This window comes from Rhamphochromis longiceps, linkage group LG6 (genome assembly GCF_057381845.1).
Source record: "Rhamphochromis longiceps isolate RC_006_pf linkage group LG6, R_longiceps_female_GT1.1, whole genome shotgun sequence".
NCBI lineage: Eukaryota > Metazoa > Chordata > Actinopteri > Cichliformes > Cichlidae > Rhamphochromis > Rhamphochromis longiceps.
Window position 1 is genome coordinate 29,398,298 of NC_140562.1, and position 20,763 is coordinate 29,419,060.

At 40.1% G+C, this 20,763-nt stretch overlaps 2 protein-coding genes across 2 annotated transcripts; both read left to right on the plus strand.

The window, feature by feature from the left end:
• The first annotated feature begins 1,730 nt into the window (after nt 1-1,730).
• LOC146668242 (ubiquitin carboxyl-terminal hydrolase 12-like) lies at nt 1,731-7,096 on the plus strand. The gene is made up of 18 exons (XM_085410127.1): nt 1,731-1,757; nt 1,956-2,011; nt 2,310-2,379; nt 2,489-2,572; nt 3,064-3,119; nt 3,439-3,529; nt 3,615-3,677; nt 3,787-3,887; nt 4,011-4,067; nt 4,168-4,299; nt 4,392-4,515; nt 4,602-4,753; nt 4,859-4,958; nt 5,099-5,175; nt 5,356-5,464; nt 6,023-6,080; nt 6,250-6,407; nt 6,494-7,096. Exons 1-18 carry the CDS (start codon nt 1,731-1,733, stop codon nt 6,497-6,499), a joined length of 1,521 nt encoding a protein of 506 aa, XP_085266253.1. The 3' UTR covers nt 6,500-7,096.
• Nucleotides 7,097-13,210: 6,114 nt separating this feature from the next.
• On the plus strand, nt 13,211-18,579 carry LOC146668243 (ubiquitin carboxyl-terminal hydrolase 12-like). The gene is made up of 18 exons (XM_085410126.1): nt 13,211-13,237; nt 13,436-13,491; nt 13,790-13,859; nt 13,969-14,052; nt 14,540-14,595; nt 14,915-15,005; nt 15,091-15,174; nt 15,284-15,384; nt 15,508-15,564; nt 15,665-15,796; nt 15,889-16,012; nt 16,099-16,250; nt 16,356-16,455; nt 16,596-16,672; nt 16,853-16,961; nt 17,520-17,577; nt 17,747-17,904; nt 17,991-18,579. The coding sequence occupies exons 1-18, from the start codon at nt 13,211-13,213 to the stop codon at nt 17,994-17,996; spliced, it is 1,542 nt and encodes a 513-aa protein (XP_085266252.1). The 3' UTR covers nt 17,997-18,579.
• The last annotated feature ends 2,184 nt before the right edge of the window (nt 18,580-20,763 follow it).

Below are 20,763 nucleotides of genomic sequence, written 5' to 3' on the forward strand. Positions count from 1 at the left end.
CCATACCATACCATACCACCTTTATTTATAAAGCACTTTAACATAAAACCAGAGTTCACAAAGTGCTGTACATGCTAAAAGCATAAGTAAAGAAAATTAAAATGAGATAAGATAAAATAAATAACTAAAAAACTAAAATAAATTGAAACATGTCAAAACAAATTGAGTCAACCCCTCTAATCAATGCCAAAGGCTTCAGCGAATAAATAGGTTTTAAGAAGACTTTTAAATTCAGAGAGAGAAGAGGCCTGCCTAACATGCAAGGGTAGATCATTCCACAACTTTGGAGCAACTACAGCAAAAGCACGATCACCTTTAGATTTATACTTAGTTTTTGGTACCTTAAGGAGCTGCTGATTGGCGGACCTAAGGGAACGGGGAGGTGTATATGGTTGTAGTAGCTCCGAGAGGTAGGGGGGGGGCCAGGCCATTAAGAGATTTAAAAGCAAATAAGAGAATTTTAAAAACAATCCTAAAATGTACAGGTAGCCAGTGGAGTGAAATTAAAATTGGGGTAATGTGCTCAAACTTTTTTGTTCCAGTTAAAAGACGTGCTGCAGCATTTTGCACAACCTGCAGGCGCCTAATGGACGCATCACTAACCCCAAAATAAAGTGCGTTACAATAATCCAGCCTAGAAGTAACAAAGGCATGGATTACTGTCTCAAAATGCTGTTTCGATAAGATAGGCTTTATTTTGGCTAATTCCCTCAAATGAAAAAAGCTAGATCTTACAACAGCTCTGACCTGGCTTTCAAGTTTAAGATTTGCCCAGTCCCAGCTCCATAACCAAGAAGGCCCAGCAGCATCTCTACTTCATGCAGAAGCTGAGGAAAGCCCATCTCCCACCATCCATTCTCACCACCTTTTACAGTGGGACTAATGAGAGCATCCTAAGTAGCTGCATCACTGACTGGTATGGTAACTGCAGCATATTGGATCGCAGTACCCTACAACGGATTGTGAGAGCAGCTAAGAAGGTCATTGGAGCCCCTCTCCCCTCCTTATAACACCCGCTTGCTAGAGGACCCCACACAGCCTTCAAACACACTCTTCACCCTGCTGCCTTCTGGAAAGAGGTCCCACAACATCCGGGCCCTCGCTACCAAACTACGGAAAAGTTTCTTCCCACAAGCCGTCAGACCCCTGAACACTCAGTGACTGCACTGGCACACGCACACCTTCACACATGTCACTACCAAGCACTTATCTGCAGTATCTCACACTCATATACATACATACAGACACCAAGTTACTTTTGCACAATACTCAGCATTTTGCACATTTCCATTGTCTTGTGTCTGTTTCGTCCTGTTCTGTCACGTTTTGCACTGTTTTGTCTTGTTTATTTTTGCAATTTATGCACACTGCACTTTATGTAGTCCTGGGTTTGTCCGTATATGTCATATATAGCACCAGGGTCTCGGAGGAACGCTGTCTCATTTCACTCTGTACAGCACCTCTGCACGTGGTTAAAATGACAATAAAAGCCACTTGACTTGACCTGTTTTGTGTAGCAGTTGCTTGGAGACGAGCACCATACAGTTCAAATGAGCATACATTCCAAAATATGCAAATTTGCCCCATACATCATAATGATGATGTTTGCTGTTCAGGGTATGAACATTCTATGCTGAAAGTTTATAAATATACAACCTTTGACTGCTTGTTTTCAGTTGAACTTTTGCAAAGCTGAGGAGATTTTGGCTGCGATCACATCAAGTCCAAAGATGTTTAAACTTCTTTTTCACAGAAAGGTAAGTTTGAAGAGACTCGCAGCACATTTCTATGAATATTTTCTTATGGTAAACAAGCATTTTTGAAACTTTTAAGGAAGCTTCTTGGATGATTTCTGTAAAAACTGAATTTTGAATCCAAATGAAGGATTTTGTATTTTCATACCATATACTTTGTTTTATGCCATTACTGATGTTGGTTTTCTTGTTTCTAAACAGAAACCACACAAACAAAACGTGGCAGAGAAGGAAATTCCTTCTACGTCTCATCAGAGGTAAAGAAATGCGCCAGTCTTTAATGCTGCTGGAGATATTTATAGCAGTGGTTGAGTTGGAGCTCTTTTATTTCCCTTTTATTGGTGTTTTGTATTTACATCTTTTTTACTACTTCTAGTCTTGTCTATAATTTATATTGATTCAGAGATTAGCGTTTGAAAATGTAGAGTGTAAATGTACAAAATACATGATTTTGTTCCATTACAGTTATTAATTTTTATCTGCAATCTCCAGCATGTACTCCTTGTTAAAAATTTGCACTTTGAAAAATAACATTTACACTTTTGTCCTCATCAGCATCCCGGATGCTCCTGTTACTGAAAATGGTCAAAAGAAGAGAAAATGGAGACACCTCTGCTGTTCCTCGGTTTGCTTTTACACAAAACATATGAAATGCACATTCTCTTTAAATTGCACTTGTTAATTTAAAGTGACTTTACTTTTTTAATAAACGTATGTTTGTTCGTCCTCTGCAGCAAACTGACAGCGATGCAGAGGCAGAGAGCAACACTGTGAAGACACAAAAAAAGTGTCGCTGGTTTCTTTTTAAATTCTGGAAGGTATGTTTTATGGAAAGAGTCACTGTCATCAAGCATTTACTCATCACAGTTAAATGAGAAGAATTAAGAGCAATTTAGCACACAGCTATGTCCTCAAATTAAGTTCAAAGATGTTTAAACGTTTTTTTTTTCACAGAAAGGTAAGTTCGAAGAGACTTGCAGGATGTTTCTCTAAATATTTTTTATGGTGAATAAGCATTTTTGAAGCTTCATGGATGATTTCTGTAAAAACTGAATTTTGATCAGAACCAAATGAAGGATTTTGTATCTCATAGGACAAACTTTAAAACTCAATTTAAGGCATGAATAAATTGTTTTTATTTTATTTAAAGATATTCCTATATATCTGCTTCATGAGCTGACAGCTCACTAAAGTGATAAATAATATGAAATAATACCAAATTTTCTAACTGGACACTTTTCATGGAGAGACCCACTTGGTATGTTTGTTTTATGCCATTACTGATGTTGGTTTTCTTGTTTCTAAACAGAAATTACACAAACAAAACGTGGCAGAGAAGGAAATTCCTTCTACGTCTCATCAGAGGTAAAGAAATGCGCCAGTCTTTAATGCTGCTGGAGATATTTATAGCAGTGGTTTGGTTGGAGCTCTTTTATTTCCCTTTTATTGGCATTTTTCTTCCACCTTGTGTATTTACATCTTTTTTACTCCTTCTAGTCTTGTCTATTATTTATATGGATGCAGAGATTAGCGTTTGAAAATGTAGAGTGTAAATGTATAAAATACATGATTTTGTTCATGTTGGTATTCCATTACAGTTATTCACTTTTATTAGCAATCTGTATTAGCAAAATGTACTCCTTCTTATAAATTTCCACAACATTTACACTTTTGTCCTCATCAGCATCCCGGATGCTTCTGTTGCTGCCACACCAGCTAACCCTGAAAATGGCCAAAAGAAGAGAAAATGGAGACACATCTTCTGCTGTTCCTCGGTTTGCTTTTACACAAAACATATGAAATACACATTCTCTTTAAAATGTACTTTTTAATAAACTTATGTTTGTTCGTCCTCTGCAGCAAACTGACAGCGATGCAGAGGCAGAGAGCAACACTGTGAAGACTCTTTTTAAATCCGGGAAGGTATGTTTTATGGAAAGAGTCACTGTCATCAAGCATTTACTCATCACAGTTAAATGAGAGCAATTAAGAGCAATGAGGCACACAGCTATGTCCTATATATTTATATCAGGTAAGAAGCACCACGGAAACGATCCCAGCAGACCTGAGTTGGGACACTTGGATTATGGAGCTTCTGGACCAAGAGAGTGGATGGGAGCATGTGTTTAACAGGTAAGAGAAAGACGTCCTCCAAAATGTTTCAACTTCAAAGCTCATGCATCCATGCACATACACTGCTCAGCATCCTGACATCTTTCCTAATTTTGTGTTTGTGTTTTTACCTTTTTGGAGCAGTGTAGCATGCGGTGGAGAAATAATAGACAGTCAAACTGGGACTATAGACTGCTTCGGGTGAGTACACGTGGTGCACAAAGACCAAAGCTCACTTTGTCAAAGTGGAGAAAATGAATTCTTTTACACTGATACTGTAAACGTTGTGCGTGTGTGTCAGGTTTCCAAACATCGGAAACACCTGCTACATGAACTCCTGCCTGCAGAGCCTCCTCAACATTGAGGAGTTCATAAGAGACATCAGGCGTCAGGAGGTTTTGTGGAGCACAGATCCAGAAGCTCAGCTCTTAAGGTGCGCTACGTCAACCTTCTACTTTCTTCAAAAACCTGAAGAACAAAGAGATCTAACAGCAGAAATGTCTGTTTACCCTTTCCTTTCTACAGAAGGCTCATTGATGTCAGGGACTGTCATGAGTCAACAGATTATGGCCTTAAAGATCACCACCTAAGAGCTTTTAAGAAGGCATTCAGCAGTCAAGCTCCTGAATACACCGGCAGTGCACAGAAAGTGCGTCAGCTATTTGGACATTTTGTTTTTTTGCTTTACCTTCTGATTTTGATGTACTGTTTTAAATCTCTCTGCTTTTCTTTCAGGACGCTCATGAATTCCTAACATTGTTCCTCAATGAGGTCAAAAGGCTCGCACCTCACCTGGAGAGGAACGCAGCTCTCCTGGGCCAAAGTTATACCTGCCCAGTAGAAGAGCATCACATTTTTAAAATGGAAAACATGAGGACATGCAAGAGGTAAGCCTGTCTTTCAGAAACGCAGAGCTGGTTGCAATATTTTCATATACCTCTTTTCCACCTACCTGATCTTTACTTTAACTACGTTACTCCTGAAATGTGTAGCTGTGGTCACCAATCATCACAGCACGAGGACTTCACCAGCTTGTCTCTTGACCTTGTTCCAGAGGGGTCTATTATAAACATGTTAGAGACATACTTGAAGGTAAGATCACAAATTCCAATAGAGTTGTAGTGTCAGCGATCTTAACACACCTTTTTTGTTAGTGTTTGTGCGTATGTGTGTGTGCATATGTTGAGATTTCTTTCTACCATAAAGCCTGTTTTCTCTGTGCTGTTGTTCAGGAACAAGAAATAGAATTTCGCTGTGATTGTGGAGGGACGGCCTCAGAACTGAAGTCGTCTTTTGATACACTGCCAAGGTGAGTAAGGTCACATCAGAAGTGATCGACTGACCAGGTTTCCAAACTGTGGCGCATCAAATATCAGAGTTTTTCGAGACAATACTTGAGCAGTCGTTTTCTCCCATCTTCTGTTTGTGTTTGACACTCATTCTTCTTATTTTCTACCTTGTTTGTGTTTTTTTTCTTCTTTTCTGCCAGAGTCCTGATCTTGCATCTGAAGAGGTTTGGCTTTACACAAACCTACAACATTAAGAAGGTGGATGACCCCGTCAGGCTGCAGAGGGACTTGGTGGTGCCATCCAATCAGGTAAAAACAGACTGCAGAACGTCTCAGGCTACGTCCACACTAGCCCTGATAGATTTGAAAACTCCGTGTCCACACTAGCGTTTTCAGTCATTTTCAAATAGTTGTGCGTCTGCATTGAAACGGCCGAAAACGCTTACGTTCCAGTCCTGCGCATGCGCAAAAGTGAGTGAGGATTACAGAATTTGAAGAAAAGCTATCCGGAGCATGTACAAACTGATATTAATCTTTTTTAGGGCTGTCAAAGTTGAGAGCAATCAAAACAACTGCTGTAAAATGCACTCGGCTATCTTTGTTTAATTGCTCACATGACTGCATCACATGACTAAAATGCATCATCGTTTTAGAAAGTCTGCGTTTTCGAGAGCGTTTTCAAGATGCTGTGTTTTTCCTTGAGGAAAACGCCGTCTCAGTGTGGACGGGAGGTCAAAGCGGAGAGAAAACGATGTGTTTTCAAACGAAAACGCATTAGTGTGGACGTAGCCTCAGCAAATCAGCTTAATTATGGCTCTGATGTGAGACTTTATGAAACTAACACTCTTTGGATTTGTTCCTTCTCAGGGTGGTGGCTGTTATAGTCTTGTCAGCATCATCAGTCATTATGGAGGCACAGAATCAGGTAAAACAACAGACTTGTTACAAACAGAAAATGAAAACTTTCTACTTTTCAGTGAAGGACTCACACACAAAAGCTTTTGATGTTCTAAGAAGCACTAAGTCAAAATCACTGTTTGCTTGAATCAGCTGACTTCCAGAAGTTGGATTCATTTGTCTTAATGTGATTTCAGGACACTACATCTGTAGTTCTGTCCATCCTGAGGAGAGTCAGCACTCTACATCAGATCGCTGGCTCACCTATAATGACGCACAGGTGCTCCACACAACCGGATCGGCAGCTTGTGAGGAACAGCAGCACTCGGCCTACATGCTGTTTTACAAGAGAAACGTAAGAAGACACAGCATCTCATCCTGAAGTGAGAGAATTTTTAAATGTCCTGTTACCTTGTTAACCAGTTTTGTCTTCATTCTCAGTTCTGAAACAGGAAATGGAAGGAAGGTCATCATCATGCTGAGAAGAAACAACACTCGTCCCAGCCCACCATCGCACACTGGAGGACAAGTACTGGTAAGTATTGCCCTCAGGAGGGAGGGTCCTCCCAGAGAGCCTGGTCCTCCCAAGATTTCTTCCTCCAGGAGGGAGTTTTTTCTTGCCACCGTCGCCCCACATTCACTGGTCTCATCAGCAGGGACATTTTTAACATCCTAAGACCTGAACTCTTTCATGGCATGCATTTTTAATTTCTCTGTGCCATTTGGGTTGATTGGGATCCGATGAATGTGAAAACAAAGACATCAGATTCGGACTATCTTTTTTTTGTTTCTCAAAAAAATGAGATCCACATATGAGGACATTCATTTTAAAGTTCGATTGAACAGGGGCAGTGTAATGTCCTCCCTCATAAGTGGATATCAGGTTTTTGAAGAGCAAAATTTTGTATTTTGGTCTCATAAATGTTATGTCCACATATGTGGACACCAGGTCCTAGGAGGTTAAAACAAAATCTACTAGTAGTGCAGCACTACTAGAGATCGTCCTTTTCTAGACCAGTGTTTGGCTTGCTCTCTGGAACAACAAATTAGTGCTGTCAGCGTTAACGTCATTTTAACTAATGACGTTTACGCTGACAGCACTAATTTGTTGTTATTATTATTAATATTATTATTAATTTATTTGTAAAATAAATTAAATTTAAAAAAACAAAGAAACAATTTGATTCTTTATGTTATTTTGTTTTATTAAAATCAAAATAACAACAAAACAAAAATAACTAATAAAAAAAATATTAAAAGTATTCAGCAGTGTTTTGTGAAATTTGTAATGAGCCTTAGTTAAGTTGATGTCACAGAAGTTTCTGAATCATTTAGATTGTTCAACAAACTGATTCACTCAGGTAAAGATGGTAAGCTGGAGCAATGGTACGCTTGGAGTTCAGTTTAAGTTTTCAGACAAACATTCACTCGATCAGTTGCAGCTTCTGCTTTTAAATAAATGATTTAGCTGCAAATGTTTAGCTGCAGGTAGCAAAGTCCAAAAGTGACAACATTTCCACTGCAGTCTCTCCAGAAATGGCTTATAAACTTTTGACCAAATTAGACATTTATCCTTGGATCATTGACAACCCTGTAGGGTGAAAATCTTTAATTGTACCTTTTATAACATTTTAACAAGTTACTGTCTCCTGCTGCATGTTTCCTGTTTTGGCTGAACTTCATCAGCTCAAAAAACTCACCGTGCTGTGGTGTACTAAATGACCTCATGTACAGGACACACTGAAGGCCGGTTTGCAACGTTTAATCAACAAAGTCAAGATCAGTTAACAACAACCGGACCCAGTGTTGTATATTTGTTTCCCAAAAGATTGAAATAGTGGAGAGAAATCAGGTTCTGAAACCATCCAGAAGACAAAGTCTCCAACTGGTTTGTGGAAGTCCAGTTTCTCCAAATTAATCAGCGGGTGAAATGTCTCTTCATGGATGGTTTTGATTCTGTTGTTGTTCACGAACAAAGCCCTCAAAGCAGCATATGAAAGAAAGTCATCTTTCATTGTTGTCTCCAGCGTGTTAAAAGAGAGATCGAGCTCAGTGATGAGTTTTGAAGCGGCTGCAGGGACTTCTCAAAGGTTTTGGCTCAAACAGTCGCAGGATGTTGTTCACAGTGGTGACACTGTTGACTGGTGATTGACAAGCACTGAGATACTAACATGACAAACACAAGAAACATCATGACTTATTCTCCTGAGTGCCTGCAAAACACAAACACAAAATCAAACTCAAAGCTTTTCTCTCAGGTGCTGGTGTGGCACAATCTAATGATAAGAAAGGTCATGCTAACAGCTTTTGGAGCACAGCTGCACAAAATAACAGCTTTTGGAGCACAAAATGCATTAGAGGTAAACCCAGTACCCAAACATGTTAACAAGGATAAAGAAAAAACCTGAAACAAAAGCAGGTAGTGTGGTGATTTATGTTGTGAGGATGCTTTCACTCCCATCAAAGTCGCCCAGTGTTGAGAACCCAAATGAGCCCAAAAACCTCAAGTGGCTGCAACCAACAGCGAACGTCAAGAAGTGGATACTTGCATGTTGAGCCAGAAACATGCAGAAAACCCAAAAGAGGCAAGACAGCACACCTTGGTGCCACTCAGGCAGTACGAACACCTGGAAAGAGGAGCCCACAGTTCAGACCCAAGGACACCAGCCAGCCAGTTATAAGTCTAGTTTTAATTTTCATTTTAGTTAGTGTTATGGCCTGTCTAAGGGTGGCCAGACCATAATATAAGGGTGATCCACCCCTGTCTGACCCTAAGCAGCACATCACACAACCAGTACAATTTTGACGGTGATTTTTTTTCACAGTGATTGAATTCTAACAAAGGAAAGGAGCGAACTACAGCTTCGGGGTGGACCCCAAAACAACAAACAAAAGGGACCGTATCTAAAGGATGTACAAAACTTATTTATGAAAAGAATAAAACCAAATGACAATGTCTTATCTCCCTAACTAACAAAAACATGAGAAAAGGGTAATCGAATAGAGTGAACCATAGACTGTATAAAAGATAGGACCATTGCAACTTTACTGCAGCACTTCACCCTTTCACATAGTCCCAGCTCTTCTCTGTCATGTTTTATGGTGCTGCAAATGTCTTCAGTTGGTGAAAGGTTTGGGCTGCTGGTGTCTTGTTGTGCTTGCTATGCATCCCTGACTCGTTTCTTCTTTCTGCATCAAGTAAGGAATGTAGTGAAAGTTCCCAAGAGGTTAAAAACACCACTGAAAAAATGCCATCAGACCTGAGTTGGGACACTTGGATTATGGAGCTTCTGGACCAAGAGAGTGGATGGGAGCATGTGTTTAACAAGTAAGAGTATAACGTCCCCCAAAATGTCCCTAACTAACAAAAACATGAGAAAAGGGTAATCAAATAAAAAGGCAGTCCACCCCTACATGCTCCTGTATAAAGAAACAGGTAACACAAAGCCTGCTGGTTGAGGTCCATGGCGGTGTCATCTTATATGTTGTCTCCAGGTCAAGGAGACAACATACAGTGGGGCAAAAAAGTATTTAGTCAGCCACCGATTGTGCAAGTTCCCCCACCTAAAATGATGACAGAGGTCAGTAATTTGCACCAGAGGTACACTTCAACTGTGAGAGACAGAATGTGAAAAAAAAATCCATGAATCCACATGGTAGGATTTGTAAAGAATTTATTCGTAAATCAGGGTGGAAAATAAGTATTTGGTCAATAACAAAAATACAACTCAATACTTTGTAACATAACCTTTGTTGGCAATAACAGAGGTCAAACGTTTACTATAGGTCTTTACCAGGTTTGCACACACAGTAGCTGGTATTTTGGCCCATTCCTCCATGCAGATCTTCTCGAGAGCAGTGATGTTTTGGGGCTGTCGCCGAGCAACACGGACTTTCAACTCCCGCCACAGATTTTCTATGGGGTTGAGGTCTGGAGACTGGCTAGGCCACTCCAGGACTTTCAAATGCTTCTTACGGAGCCACTCCTTTGTTGCCCGGACGCTGTGTTTTGGATCATTGTCATGTTGGAAGATCCAGCCTCGTTTCATCTTCAAAGTTCTCACTGATGGAAGGAGGTTTTGGCTCAAAATCTCACGATACATGGCCCCATTCATCCTGTCCTTAACACGGATCAGCCATCCTGTCCCCTTGGCAGAAAAACAGCCCCATAGCATGATGTTTCCACCCCCATGCTTCACAGTAGGTATGGTGCTCTTGGGATGCAACTCAGTATTCTTCTTCCTCCAAACACGACGAGTTGAGTTTATACCAAAAAGTTCTACTTTGGTTTCATCTGACCACATGACATTCTCCCAATCCTCTGCTGTATCATCCATGTGCTCTCTGGCAAACTTCAGACGGGCCTGGACATGCACTGGCTTCAGCAGCGGAACACGTCTGGCACTGCGGGATTTGATTCCCTGCCGTTGTAGTGTGTTACTGATGGTGAGCTTTGTTACTTTGGTCCCAGCTCTCTGCAGGTCATTCACCAGGTCCCCCCGTGTGGTTCTGGGATCTTTGCTCACCGTTCTCATGATCATTTTGACCCCACGGGATGAGATCTTGCGTGGAGCCCCAGATCGAGGGAGATTATCAGTGGTCTTGTATGTCTTCCATTTTCTGATGATTGCTCCCACAGTTGATTTTTTCACACCAAGCTGCTTGCCTATTGTAGATTCACTCTTCCCAGTCTGGTGCAGGTCTACAATACTTTTCCTGGTGTCCTTCGAAAGCTCTTTGGTCTTGGCCATGGCGGAGTTTGGAGTCTGACTGTTTGAGGCTGTGGACAGGTGTCTTTTATACAGATGATGCGTTCAAACAGGTGTCATTCATACAGGTAACGAGTGGGGGACAGAAAAGCTTCTTACAGAAGACGTTACAGGTCTGTGAGAGCCAGAGATTTTCCTTGTTTGAGGTGACCAAATACTTATTTTCCACCCTAATTTACGAATAAATTCTTTACAAATCCTACCATGTGAATTCATGGATTTTTTTTTTTCACATTCTGTCTCTCACAGTTGAAGTGTACCTCTGGTGCAAATTACTGACCTCTGTCATCATTTTAAGTGGGGGAACTTGCACAATCGGTGGCTGACTAAATACTTTTTTGCCCCACTGTAAATGATGGATTCAGGGCCTTTTACAATAATCTTTATTCTACACAAGGTAGTTTAGATGAACAGAAATTCGAAGCATTCTTTACTGATTTAAACCTGCCACAGCTTTCTACTACTGACCAGCAGATTATAGATGCTCCAATTACAGTGGAGGAGATTACCCGTGCAATTAACAGTATGCCACTTAATAAAGCTCCAGGATTAGATGGGTTACCATTGGATTTCTATAGAGCATTTGAGGATATGTTAAGTCCCCTGTTGCTCGATGTTTATAATGAGGCGTTCAAAGTACCATACCATACCATACCATACCATACCATACCATACCACCTTTATTTATAAAGCACTTTAACATAAAACCAGAGTTCACAAAGTGCTGTACATGCTAAAAGCATAAGTAAAGAAAATTAAAATGAGATAAGATAAAATAAATAACTAAAAAACTAAAATAAATTGAAACATGTCAAAACAAATTGAGTCAACCCCTCTAATCAATGCCAAAGGCTTCAGCGAATAAATAGGTTTTAAGAAGACTTTTAAATTCAGAGAGAGAAGAGGCCTGCCTAACATGCAAGGGTAGATCATTCCACAACTTTGGAGCAACTACAGCAAAAGCACGATCACCTTTAGATTTATACTTAGTTTTTGGTACCTTAAGGAGCTGCTGATTGGCGGACCTAAGGGAACGGGGAGGTGTATATGGTTGTAGTAGCTCCGAGAGGTAGGGAGGGGGCCAGGCCATTAAGAGATTTAAAAGCAAATAAGAGAATTTTAAAAACAATCCTAAAATGTACAGGTAGCCAGTGGAGTGAAATTAAAATTGGGGTAATGTGCTCAAACTTTTTTGTTCCAGTTAAAAGACGTGCTGCAGCATTTTGCACAACCTGCAGGCGCCTAATGGACGCATCACTAACCCCAAAATAAAGTGCGTTACAATAATCCAGCCTAGAAGTAACAAAGGCATGGATTACTGTCTCAAAATGCTGTTTCGATAAGATAGGCTTTATTTTGGCTAATTCCCTCAAATGAAAAAAGCTAGATCTTACAACAGCTCTGACCTGGCTTTCAAGTTTAAGATTTGCCCAGTCCCAGCTCCATAACCAAGAAGGCCCAGCAGCATCTCTACTTCATGCAGAAGCTGAGGAAAGCCCATCTCCCACCATCCATTCTCACCACCTTTTACAGTGGGACTAATGAGAGCATCCTAAGTAGCTGCATCACTGTCTGGTATGGTAACTGCAGCATATTGGATCGCAGTACCCTACAACGGATTGTGAGAGCAGCTAAGAAGGTCATTGGAGCCCCTCTCCCCTCCTTATAACACCCGCTTGCTAGAGGACCCCACACAGCCTTCAAACACACTCTTCACCCTGCTGCCTTCTGGAAAGAGGTCCCACAACATCCGGGCCCTCGCTACCAAACTACGGAAAAGTTTCTTCCCACAAGCCGTCAGACCCCTGAACACTCAGTGACTGCACTGGCACACGCACACCTTCACACATGTCACTACCAAGCACTTGTCTGCAGTATCTCACACTCATACACATACATACAGACACCAAGTTACTTTTGCACAATACTCAGCATTTTGCACATTTCCATTGTCTTGTGTCTGTTTCGTCCTGTTCTGTCACGTTTTGCACTGTTTTGTCTTGTTTATTTTTGCAATTTATGCACACTGCACTTTATGTAGTCCTGGGTTTGTCCGTATATGTCATATATAGCACCAGGGTCTCGGAGGAACGCTGTCTCATTTCACTCTGTACAGCACCTCTGCACGTGGTTAAAATGACAATAAAAGCCACTTGACTTGACCTGTTTTGTGTAGCAGTTGCTTGGAGACGAGCACCATACAGTTCAAATGAGCATACATTCCAAAATATGCAAATTTGCCCCATACATCATAATGATGATGTTTGCTGTTCAGGGTATGAACATTCTATGCTGAAAGTTTATAAATATACAACCTTTGACTGCTTGTTTTCAGTTGAACTTTTGCAAAGCTGAGGAGATTTTGGCTGCGATCACATCAAGTCCAAAGATGTTTAAACTTCTTTTTCACAGAAAGGTAAGTTTGAAGAGACTCGCAGCACATTTCTATGAATATTTTCTTATGGTAAACAAGCATTTTTGAAACTTTTAAGGAAGCTTCTTGGATGATTTCTGTAAAAACTGAATTTTGAATCCAAATGAAGGATTTTGTATTTTCATACCATATACTTTGTTTTATGCCATTACTGATGTTGGTTTTCTTGTTTCTAAACAGAAACCACACAAACAAAACGTGGCAGAGAAGGAAATTCCTTCTACGTCTCATCAGAGGTAAAGAAATGCGCCAGTCTTTAATGCTGCTGGAGATATTTATAGCAGTGGTTGAGTTGGAGCTCTTTTATTTCCCTTTTATTGGTGTTTTGTATTTACATCTTTTTTACTACTTCTAGTCTTGTCTATAATTTATATTGATTCAGAGATTAGCGTTTGAAAATGTAGAGTGTAAATGTACAAAATACATGATTTTGTTCCATTACAGTTATTAATTTTTATCTGCAATCTCCAGCATGTACTCCTTGTTAAAAATTTGCACTTTGAAAAATAACATTTACACTTTTGTCCTCATCAGCATCCCGGATGCTCCTGTTACTGAAAATGGTCAAAAGAAGAGAAAATGGAGACACCTCTGCTGTTCCTCGGTTTGCTTTTACACAAAACATATGAAATGCACATTCTCTTTAAATTGCACTTGTTAATTTAAAGTGACTTTACTTTTTTAATAAACGTATGTTTGTTCGTCCTCTGCAGCAAACTGACAGCGATGCAGAGGCAGAGAGCAACACTGTGAAGACACAAAAAAAGTGTCGCTGGTTTCTTTTTAAATTCTGGAAGGTATGTTTTATGGAAAGAGTCACTGTCATCAAGCATTTACTCATCACAGTTAAATGAGAAGAATTAAGAGCAATTTAGCACACAGCTATGTCCTCAAATTAAGTTCAAAGATGTTTAAACGTTTTTTTTTCACAGAAAGGTAAGTTCGAAGAGACTTGCAGGATGTTTCTCTAAATATTTTTATGGTGAATAAGCATTTTTGAAGCTTCATGGATGATTTCTGTAAAAACTGAATTTTGATCAGAACCAAATGAAGGATTTTGTATCTCATAGGACAAACTTTAAAACTCAATTTAAGGCATGAATAAATTGTTTTTATTTTATTTAAAGATATTCCTATATCTGCTTCATGAGCTGACAGCTCACTAAAGTGATAAATAATATGAAATAATACCAAATTTTCTAACTGGACACTTTTCATGGAGAGACCCACTTGGTATGTTTGTTTTATGCCATTACTGATGTTGGTTTTCTTGTTTCTAAACAGAAATTACACAAACAAAACGTGGCAGAGAAGGAAATTCCTTCTACGTCTCATCAGAGGTAAAGAAATGCGCCAGTCTTTAATGCTGCTGGAGATATTTATAGCAGTGGTTGAGTTGGAGCTCTTTTATTTCCCTTTTATTGGCATTTTTCTTCCACCTTGTGTATTTACATCTTTTTTACTCCTTCTAGTCTTGTCTATTATTTATATGGATGCAGAGATTAGCGTTTGAAAATGTAGAGTGTAAATGTATAAAATACATGATTTTGTTCATGTTGGTATTCCATTACAGTTATTCACTTTTATTAGCAATCTGTATTAGCAAAATGTACTCCTTCTTATAAATTTCCACAACATTTACACTTTTGTCCTCATCAGCATCCCGGATGCTTCTGTTGCTGCCACACCAGCTAACCCTGAAAATGGCCAAAAGAAGAGAAAATGGAGACACATCTTCTGCTGTTCCTCGGTTTGCTTTTACACAAAACATATGAAATACACATTCTCTTTAAAATGTACTTTTTAATAAACTTATGTTTGTTCGTCCTCTGCAGCAAACTGACAGCGATGCAGAGGCAGAGAGCAACACTGTGAAGACACAAAAAAGGTCTCGCTGCTCTCTTTTTAAATCCGGGAAGGTATGTTTTATGGAAAGAGTCACTGTCATCAAGCATTTACTCATCACAGTTAAATGAGAGCAATTAAGAGCAATGAGGCACACAGCTATGTCCTATATATTTATATCAGGTAAGAAGCACCACGGAAACGATCCCAGCAGACCTGAGTTGGGACACTTGGATTATGGAGCTTCTGGACCAAGAGAGTGGATGGGAGCATGTGTTTAACAGGTAAGAGAAAGACGTCCTCCAAAATGTTTCAACTTCAAAGCTCATGCATCCATGCACATACACTGCTCAGCATCCTGACATCTTTCCTAATTTTGTGTTTGTGTTTTTACCTTTTTGGAGCAGTGTAGCATGCGGTGGAGAAATAATAGAAAGTCAAACTGGGACTATAGACTGCTTCGGGTGAGTACACGTGGTGCACAAAGACCAAAGCTCACTTTGTCAAAGTGGAGAAAATGAATTCTTTTACACTGATACTGTAAACGTTGTGCGTGTGTGTCAGGTTTCCAAACATCGGAAACACCTGCTACATGAACTCCTGCCTGCAGAGCCTCCTCAACATTGAGGAGTTCATAAGAGACATCAGGCGTCAGGAGGTTTTGTGGAGCACAGATCCAGAAGCTCAGCTCTTAAGGTGCGCTACGTCAACCTTCTACTTTCTTCAAAAACCTGAAGAACAAAGAGATCTAACAGCAGAAATGTCTGTTTACCCTTTCCTTTCTACAGAAGGCTCATTGATGTCAGGGACTGTCATGAGTCAACAGATTATGGCCTTAAAGATCACCACCTAAGAGCTTTTAAGAAGGCATTCAGCAGTCAAGCTCCTGAATACACCGGCAGTGCACAGAAAGTGCGTCAGCTATTTGGACATTTTGTTTTTTTGCTTTACCTTCTGATTTTGATGTACTGTTTTAAATCTCTCTGCTTTTCTTTCAGGACGCTCATGAATTCCTAACATTGTTCCTCAATGAGGTCAAAAGGCTCGCACCTCACCTGGAGAGGAACGCAGCTCTCCTGGGCCAAAGTTATACCTGCCCAGTAGAAGAGCATCACATTTTTAAAATGGAAAACATGAGGACATGCAAGAGGTAAGCCTGTCTTTCAGAAACGCAGAGCTGGTTGCAATATTTTCATATACCTCTTTTCCACCTACCTGATCTTTACTTTAACTACGTTACTCCTGAAATGTGTAGCTGTGGTCACCAATCATCACAGCACGAGGACTTCACCAGCTTGTCTCTTGACCTTGTTCCAGAGGGGTCTATTATAAACATGTTAGAGACATACTTGAAGGTAAGATCACAAATTCCAATAGAGTTGTAGTGTCAGCGATCTTAACACACCTTTTTTGTTAGTGTTTGTGCGTATGTGTGTGTGCATATGTTGAGATTTCTTTCTACCATAAAGCCTGTTTTCTCTGTGCTGTTGTTCAGGAACAAGAAATAGAATTTCGCTGTGATTGTGGAGGGACGGCCTCAGAACTGAAGTCGTCTTTTGATACACTGCCAAGGTGAGTAAGGTCACATCAGAAGTGATCGACTGACCAGGTTTCCAAACTGTGGCGCATCAAATATCAGAGTTTTTCGAGACAATACTTGAGCAGTCGTTTTCTCCCATCTTCTGTTTGTGTTTGACACTCATTCTTCTTATTTTCTACCTTGTTTGTGTTTTTTTTCTTCTTTTCTGCCAGAGTCCTGATCTTGCATCTGAAGAGGTTTGGCTTTACACAAACCTACAACATTAAGAAGGTGGATGACCCCGTCAGGCTGCAGAGGGACTTGGTGGTGCCATCCAATCAGGTAAAAACAGACTGCAGAACGTCTCAGGCTACGTCCACACTAGCCCTGATAGATTTGAAAACTCCGTGTCCACACTAGTGTTTTCAGTCATTTTCAAATAGTTGTGCGTCTGCATTGAAACGGCCGAAAACGCTTACGTTCCAGTCCTGCGCATGCGCAAAAGTGAGTGAGGATTACAGAATTTGAAGAAAAGCTATCCGGAGCATGTACAAACTGATATTAATCTTTTTTAGGGCTTTCAAAGTTGAGAGCAATCAAAACAACTGCTGTAAAATGCACTCGGCTATCTTTGTTTAATTGCTCACATGACTGCATCACATGACTAAAATGCATCATCGTTTTAGAAAGTCTGCGTTTTCGAGAGCGTTTTCAAGATGCTGTGTTTTTCCTTGAGGAAAACGCCGTCTCAGTGTGGACGGGAGGTCAAAGCGGAGAGAAAACGATGTGTTTTCAAACGAAAACGCATTAGTGTGGACGTAGCCTCAGCAAATCAGCTTAATTATGGCTCTGATGTGAGACTTTATGAAACTAACACTCTTTGGATTTGTTCCTTCTCAGGGTGGTGGCTGTTATAGTCTTGTCAGCATCATCAGTCATTATGGAGGCACAGAATCAGGTAAAACAACAGACTTGTTACAAACAGAAAATGAAAACTTTCTACTTTTCAGTGAAGGACTCACACACAAAAGCTTTTGATGTTCTAAGAAGCACTAAGTCAAAATCACTGTTTGCTTGAATCAGTTGACTTCCAGAAGTTGGATTCATTTGTCTTAATGTGATTTCAGGACACTACATCTGTAGTTCTGTCCATCCTGAGGAGAGTCAGCACTCTACATCAGATCGCTGGCTCACCTATAATGACGCACAGGTGCTCCACACAACCGGATCGGCAGCTTGTGAGGAACAGCAGCACTCGGCCTACATGCTGTTTTACAAGAGAAACGTAAGAAGACACAGCATCTCATCCTGAAGTGAGAGAATTTTTAAATGTCCTGTTACCTTGTTAACCAGTTTTGTCTTCATTCTCAGTTCTGAAACAGGAAATGGAAGGAAGGTCATCATCATGCTGAGAAGAAACAACACTCGTCCCAGCCCACCATCGCACACTGGAGGACAAGTACTGGTAAGTATTGCCCTCAGGAGGAAGGGTCCTCCCAGAGAGCCTGGTCCTCCCAAGATTTCTTCCTCCAGGAGGGAGTTTTTTCTTGCCACCGTCGCCCCACATTCACTGGTCTCATCAGCAGGGACATTTTTAACATCCTAAGACCTGAACTCTTTCATGGCATGCATTTTTAATTTCTCTGTGCCATTTGGGTTGATTGGGACCTGATGAATGTGAAAACAAAGACATCAGATTCGGACTATCTTTTTTTTGTTTCTCAAAAAAATGAGATCCACATATGAGGACATTCATTTTAAAGTTCGATTGAACAGTGGCAGTGTAATGTCCTCCCTCATAAGTGGATATCAGGTTTTTGAAGAGCAAAATTTTGTATTTTGGTCTCATAAATGTTATGTCCACATATGTGGACACCAGGTCCTAGGAGGTTAAAACAAAATCTACTAGTAGTGCAGCACTACTAGAGATCGTCCTTTTCTAGACCAGTGTTTGGCTTGCTCTCTGGAACAACAAATTAGTGCTGTCAGCGTTAACGTCATTTTAACTAATGACGTTTACGCTGACAGCACTAATTTGTTGTTATTATTATTAATATTATTATTAATTTATTTGTAAAATAAATTAAATTTAAAAAAACAAAGAAACAATTTGATTCTTTATGTTATTTTGTTTTATTAAAATCAAAATAACAACAAAACAAAAATAACTAATAAAAAAAATATTAAAAGTATTCAGCAGTGTTTTGTGAAATTTGTAATGAGCCTTAGTTAAGTTGATGTCACAGAAGTTTCTGAATCATTTAGATTGTTCAACAAACTGATTCACTCAGGTAAAGATGGTAAGCTGGAGCAATGGTACGCTTGGAGTTCAGTTTAAGTTTTCAGACAAACATTCACTCGATCAGTTGCAGCTTCTGCTTTTAAATAAATGATTTAGCTGCAAATGTTTAGCTGCAGGTAGCAAAGTCCAAAAGTGACAACATTTCCACTGCAGTCTCTCCAGAAATGGCTTATAAACTTTTGACCAAATTAGACATTTATCCTTGGATCATTGACAACCCTGTAGGGTGAAAATCTTTAATTGTACCTTTTATAACATTTTAACAAGTTACTGTCTCCTGCTGCATGTTTCCTGTTTTGGCTGAACTTCATCAGCTCAAAAAACTCACCGTGCTGTGGTGTACTAAATGACCTCATGTACAGGACACACTGAAGGCTGGTTTGCAACGTTTAATCAACAAAGTCAAGATCAGTTAACAACAACCGGACCCAGTGTTGTATATTTGTTTCCCAAAAGATTGAAATAGTGGAGAGAAATCAGGTTCTGAAACCATCCAGAAGACAAAGTCTCCAACTGGTTTGTGGAAGTCCAGTTTCTCCAAATTAATCAGCGGGTGAAATGTCTCTTCATGGATGGTTTTGATTCTGTTGTTGTTCACGAACAAAGCCCTCAAAGCAGCATATGAAAAAAAGTCATCTTTCATTGTTGTCTCCAGCGTGTTAAAAGAGAGATCGAGCTCAGTGATGAGTTTTGAAGCAGCTGCAGGGACTTCTCGAAGGTTGTTCACAGTGGTGACACTGTTGACTGGGGATTGACAAGCACTGAGATACTAACATGACAAACACAAGAAACATCATGACTTATTCTCCTGAGTGCCTGCAAAACACAAACACAAAATCAAACTCAAAGCTTTTCTCTCAGGTGCTGGTGTGGCACAATCTAATGATAAGAAAGGTCATGCTAACAGCTTTTGGAGCACAGCTGCACAAAATAACAGCTTTTGGAGCACAAAATGCATTACAGGTAAACCCAGTACCCAAACATGTTAACAAGGATAAAGAAAAAACCTGAAACAAAAGCAGGTAGTGTGGTGATTTATGTTGTGAGGATGCTTTCACTCCCATCAAAGTCGCCCAGTGTTGAGAACCCAAATGAGCCCAAAAACCTCAAGTGGCTGCAACCAACAGCGAACGTCAAGAAGTGGATACTTGCATGTTGAGCCAGAAACATGCAGAAAACCCAAAAGAGGCAAGACAGCACACCTTGGTGCCACTCAGGCAGTACGAACACCTGGAAAGAGGAGCCCACAGTTCAGACCCAAGGACACCAGCCAGCCAGTTATAAGTCTAGTTTTAATTTTCATTTTAGTTAGTGTTATGGCCTGTCTAAGGGTGGCCAGACCATAATATAAGGGTGATCCACCCCTGTCTGACCCCAAGCAGCACATCACACAACCAGTACAATTTTGATGGTGATTTTTTTTCACAGTGATTGAATTCTAACAAAGGAAAGGAGCGAACTACAGCTTCGGGGTGGACCCCAAAACAACAAACAAAAGGGACCGTATCTAAAGGATGTACAAAACTTATTTATGAAAAGAATAAAACCAAATGACAATGTCTTATCTCCCTAACTAACAAAAACATGAGAAAAGGGTAATCGAATAGAGTGAACCATAGACTGTATAAAAGATAGGACCATTGCAACTTTACTGCAGCACTTCACCCTTTCACATAGTCCCAGCTCTTCTCTGTCATGTTTTATGGTGCTGCAAATGTCTTCAGTTGGTGAAAGGTCTGGGCTGCTGGTGTCTTGTTGTGCTTGCTATGCATCCCTGACTCGTTTCTTCTTTCTGCATCAAGTAAGGAATGTAGTGAAAGTTCCCAAGAGGTTAAAAACACC